Raw genomic sequence first — 6,000 nt, forward strand, 5'->3', positions numbered from 1 at the left:
GGTTAGTATAGTCTAAAACAGTGTTTCTCAATCTCTTTGATACTAGGGACTGGCTGGCTGCCTTCCTCAACTGTGTCAGGGAGATCTCCGGGACCGTCACCGGTCCACAGACCGGGCATTGAGAAACACTGGTTTAGTGAATTGATCAGAGTGCTAGGAACCAGGAGTTCTTCCATTTTAGTTCATTGATATGTTCAGTGGCCTTAGGAAACTCACATAACCTCTCTGTATCTCATTTTCCCCATCTATAAATTGGTGGTGATACCTACTTACCTTACAGATGATGTTAGGATCAGTTAATTCATGTTTGTACAACATTCTGCAAGAGTCAAGCACTAAATAAGTGACATTAATGGAGTATGTGTGAAGTTGCTAATAATATTTACTAAGTTCTAATATAATTGTTTAACATATTTAAATATTTATTATCCTAATAATCAATGACCAAGTCCTGCTGTATAGTAATATAGAGAACGAAGACTGATCACTTGTGATATTGCGTGTTCATTTTCATCTAGAGATGATCCATCTGTGATAAATATTTCTGATGAAATGGCAAAAACTGCCGTATGGAAGACACTGCTGATATCCTCAGAGAATGCAAAGGATAAGGAGTCAAGCTTTCCTTCTAAAAGGTTTTAACTTTTAAGTTATTAATATATTAAACCTCATGTATTGGGGCCAAGCAAAACAGCTGATTTTTTAAATTGAAAAAGGAGGGACTATAAAAGATCTTTAGCTACCACTAAGTTTATTTCTTGAAGAGTTATTTATTTTTAAAAATAAAAACAACATGGTCATCACTGTAACTGAAATGCTCACATACAGCACCCATTAGTGTTAATGAGTGTTATACATATACATTTAGGGCAGAGTAGAATGCTTGAAATTGCAATAAAAGTCTCTTTCATTATATATATTTCAGAATATTTGCAACTCCTATTTAGAACAGCCAAAGAAATGTAATTTCCTGTTGGCATAAAGTTTAAAGTATAATCCAGGTATATTGTAAAATGAAGAGAGCATTTTTGTCCATGCCATAGAGTATGAATATGAATGAGTAGATATGTTAAATGTATAGTATTTATTGTAAGAAGTATCTTCCGCTATTTCCATAACTTTTAAATTAACATGATTTTCTACTTAATTGTTCCATATCACATTTCTGTCATAAGCTCCCCTTCCTAATCACTCTAGAAGCTGATTCCCCAAAGGTAAGACCCTGTTCCTCAACGTCCTCCTTGATTGCATTTTCCAGTTTTAAATAGTGTCTTCTGGAAACCCAGATGACTTGCTATATGTAATTTTTGGGGAGACAAAATGAATGGAAAACTCATGATCCATGTTAAAATAATTCTGTCAGAATCCTGAGTGTCATTTTGTGATACTTGAAATAGGTACTGTTCTATAAGGTCTAGAAATGTTTTTCATGTTTTTGAAGACTCAATATATAAATTGTCTATTTAAATGACAAATTGAATTTACTCACAATATGTACATTTTTATTTGTCCAGTAGTAATTTTTATTATTTTAATCCAGAATTTGTACCCTAGATTTCTAAATCCAAGAGATATCCCTGGAAAGTTGACTTTTTAATTGCTTTGGGAAGAGATGACGTAGTAGAAAAAATTTCAGTGAGCGTCACTAAACGGAGTGAAATGAAATAGAAAAGCTGTGGTCCTGAATTTTGTCACCCCAAAATGGCATGCTGCTTTTTCAATGTGTTCCTTTCCATAAACAGCATAAACAAGATTAACAGTTGATGACCGAGAATCTTCATTTCAAATCTCTGTAGACCAGCTTACTCATGTGCTCCATTTTAGCACCAATTTACTATCAATCAAAATAAAAATATGGCTCTGATTTTTGTCTCCCACCCTCTATATAGTTCCAAAGGACATAATCACAGTAGATTTGTGCATGGGGGAAGTGTATAGTGAGGCTGTGCTGGGGAACTCTTTAACCCTCTGCATTTAAGCACTGTCTCTTAACAACTATGTGGATCTACTGGTCAAAAATCCTATATTGGAAATGCAATAACTGCAATTTCAGTGATAGTTAAAACACAAACACAGAAATAGTTTCCTCGTTAATAAAGTTCTAAGCACACTGCTACTCATTTGAATAAGCCTCTGAGCTAGATTATTTCATTATGAACCCAATTCTGAATCCCTGTATGTAACTTGAGTGCATGAGCCTTGCTCAGAGTATCTCTGTGGAAACTAAGGTAACGAATCCTATTTTCAATGGGAGAAGCACCAGTGCAACCCCTCAATGGCTGAGGGGCCCTACAGGAGTTTCCACTAGAAGCTGATCTTGAACCTAAAACATATAGGGCCTCATCCATGAGTGACAAGCATTACAGATCTGTATTCTTCTGCATTTAAATGGAGATTGTAAGCTTCTCAGAGCAGGGGCAGTATCTCATTTATCTACCAAGTGCCATGCATATCTATGGTGCTGTCTTTAAAAAAAAAACAAAAAACATACAATAATAATTGTGTGTGTTTGTATGTATACACACATGAGAAAGAGATTAGTTATATGAGCCAAATTTTCTGTTGGAATATACTGGTGCACCTCCAGTGACTTTAACAGAACAGCACCAAATTTACGTTGGCAAAGAATTTGGCTCAGAAGATATTGGTGAGGTTGTATGGGGTGGGTCTCAGGAGATAATTTGACCTTTATGACTATTCATTGTTTCCGGATGAGTATTTGCACTTCTTTTACTCAACCTAAGATTTAAGGTCTGGGGACGAAGTTCATACTCATGTGAGTAAGAACTGGAGGATCAGGCCGTTCGTTTTTCATTTTCAGGCTTTTAACCATAAAATCCTCCTTCCTGTAAATGCCCAACCCGTAGCTATAGAAATCTAAAGTCTGCTGTGTCTAGTGGCCTAGTGTGTCTCAGTTGCCTGGGTGGAACACGGGGAGAGAGGTGGAGTCCAACAAACAAGGGACACAGTTTTTTCATTTTTGTTCTTTTTAAACAAAAGCAGGTTCATATCATGCTTAGTTATGACACAGCAGAAACAAAACTAAATAAGGGCCAAATTCTGTTCTCAGGTGCATGTGTGTGGCTTCCATTGAGTTCAGTGGAAATTTTATGCTGACGTTTGAGGATACAGTTTGATCTCAAATGGATAGAAAAGTATTGAAAATAAATGGATGCAATGGTAATAGTTATAAGAGTGACCACACTGAAAAGTTCAAGGGGCTTTTCAGGTAACCAAGGGAATGGGATGACCGTATTCTGTTTCCTGCAGGAACGTGTGTTCTGCCATAGAGAGAAAAACGTGCATGGTCTTGTGCTGAAGGCAATTGCACTTGTGCTTTTTGGGACTAAACCACTAAACAAGCATTTAATATAGCATTTGTCTATAGTCCTGTCCTCGTTCATATGTTATCTGCCAAACACCAAAATAATATGACTAAATGAGGCGAATAGAAACAAATGAAGATCCTGTAATAAGATTTCATATAAGCATTCATCACCAGTAGAATCTTTGTCCAGTCAAAAATATACCAAGTCTTCTGAGTGCTTGAATCTTGGAACGCTTTGACCTTTGGTGCTAATCTAATAAAGAAACAAACAGATCAGCACTTTAGGAGCTGCAGAGCTACTTTAGGGGAGGAGAGGTTAGGTAAATGACTTCTCAGCCACTCCAATGCAGTTACCCTATCATGGACTCTTCTGTCCCTGCCCCTGGCTTACTGGTGCTCCATAGCCCCTTAGCCCAAAGGATCTGCAGAGAAGCTCAGCAAGGGAGACATCCTCTTTAGCCAGCACAGCCCATTTAGATTTCTCTGGCTGATTCAGTGAGAAGGAAAAATCCACTCCTGATGTCAGACTATCAGGGGATATGCATCTCCTATGTCATCCCCAGGAGACAACCTGGCAGGGTAGAGACTCTTTTCCAGAGGTGACAGGACTGGGCAGTTGCATCCAGCTGAAATCAGTATTCCTCTGTTGTTTCCAGAAGCACCCCTAGAAATAGGCGGAAGCCCCCACAGCCCGGGTGATAAGTTTGGGCTTGATTTAACAAAATGAAAATAATATCTGTACCCTTAAAAACTACTTGTGTGAGGAAATTTTACAGGAGCAATTTTGGAGACTCCTTTGAAAATATGCCCCACCTTATTTAAATCATGTTTGGATTTGGACTGGTTCTCATTCACTCCTGCTGGGGAACCATTCCTACCAGGAGGTCATATGTATGCTCCAGGTTTGTATTTCAGAAATACATATTGCCATTCTTTGTCAAAGGGTTGATTTACCTGCACTTTGGAAGTGTCTTTAAATTTTATTAATGTGACTGGATGAATCTTGCTCTAAGGAGCTCGCAGTGACGCTCCTTTCACATAACAATGCAACCTGTTTGTTGTGCAGGTTGTCATAAAATAGGATTCAGGACAGAGAAAATAATCACCCTTGCACATATTGTATATTGCTTTCTGTAGGCAAATCATCAGCATTTTTCCATTAAAATTGTGTTAGAATTTGAATCAAGACTAGAAAATATTCTTGTTGTTAATATGCTGCTGACAACTGCCTTGTGCATGGCTGGGATACCCCTTTTTAAAAAATTGTGCCTGGCATCACACAGCATAAATGTGAACTGAATCAAGGATTTAAAATTAAAATAGTTTGATTTTTTTTTTCTGAAGAAAGGAAGGACCCTGAGGCTTCCATGTAAATTTGCTAGCACTGCTCACTGTCTCTTCAGATAAATTGGTCCAAAATATTTCTCATACATGAGTGATGAGAATACACACATTTACAGCAAAGAAATACTGGAACCTCTTGTTTGTGCCATTTCAAAAAATGCTGGTATTGTCTCAAAATTGTACCATTATCATTGTTTTAAAAAATCATTAACAGTTGTACAGTATTTAAAAAAAAAAAAAAGCAACTATTTTTTCTTGCATGCTCGCAGATTTGCACATATGTAAACTTTCAGTTAATGTTGACTTAACTCCTTACTAAAATGCTGGCTAGTGTCGTCTGTACTATGGAACACTGCAGTTTTTCACACTTGCTTCGCAGTTTGTGCCATGCAGCATGAAAAGTTAATGCAGTCATGTGGTTTTTTCCCCAGGTTCAATGCTCTAGCAACTATGATAAGCTCTGCTATAATATATATTCTTTTTTATTTCCTCTCCTCCCCCCACAGTGCTGAAAGCAGAAGAGAGAAGAAAGCTGACTCAGGGAAAGGTGTTGACCGGGAGACTTGTCTATGACTTGTTCTTCAACTTATTTTTACAAACAAATGAAAGGAATGCCACAATCATTAACCTAACTGATTTGATCATATATTGTAAACTTTGTCTTTCATCCCAAACTAGCACAGGTAATGTAAGTAGTGCAATATTTATTTCATTTTCTTCTAAATGTCTACACTGTCAGATATCTGTGCAAAAATCTACTGTACCCAATGCAAGAATCTTCACTTTCCTTGCTATGTGTTAGCCATTTGTTAATACTGAATTCATCTAATCAATTTAGTAAGCATAGTTTCTTTCAAATTTAACTTAGTAGCTTTGTACTGGATTTTTCTACTTCGCCTGTGTGAAAATCCCTAATAACTTCATTCAAGACAAACTTGAAACATAGCCCCATTTCTTTTTTAGCTCTAGTCAATTATTTCAAGAGACCCAAATTAACGAGTAAAAGTTAGTTTTAAAGATTTTTGTGTTTTTTTTTTTTTAAATAATGACTGACCTGATCCTGTCTCGCTAGAATAATCCTTACCAATGTGAACTTTCCCACTGAACTCGAGGGTTACTCTTGCACTAAGAGCACTGTTATCAGACCTAATATTTATGCAGTTTTCCTTGAATTAATACAGAATATTTAATATTCACATTTGTATGTAACTGGAACATAAAATCACATATCTAATATATAAAACATTCTCTTACCTTGTTAAAAATGAATATTTCACATTATTGGATATTTCTTATGGTATTTGCTAAAAATGCAAGCTGTGATTACA

General features: G+C 36.5%; 1 protein-coding gene across 5 annotated transcripts in view; it reads left to right on the top strand.

Moving 5' to 3' along the window:
• The window catches only part of SLC4A10 (solute carrier family 4 member 10), a 266,531-nt gene extending 261,264 nt beyond the window's left edge, over positions 1–5,267 (top strand). For 4 of the 5 annotated variants that reach the window (XM_037912746.2, XM_007056647.3, XM_027819028.3 and 1 more), the window contains exons 24-25: positions 519–635; positions 5,179–5,267. In XM_037912746.2, coding sequence (XP_037768674.1) covers positions 519–635; positions 5,179–5,245 — 184 coding nt within the window. In that variant the 3' untranslated portion in view covers positions 5,246–5,267. Of the gene's footprint in view, positions 1–518; positions 636–1,175; positions 1,215–5,178 lie in introns of all 5 variants that reach the window. The other variant, XM_037912747.2, reaches the window with a different exon arrangement.
• Positions 5,268–6,000: the final 733 nt, after the last annotated feature.

This window comes from Chelonia mydas, chromosome 11 (genome assembly GCF_015237465.2).
Source record: "Chelonia mydas isolate rCheMyd1 chromosome 11, rCheMyd1.pri.v2, whole genome shotgun sequence".
Taxonomy (NCBI): domain Eukaryota; kingdom Metazoa; phylum Chordata; order Testudines; family Cheloniidae; genus Chelonia; species Chelonia mydas.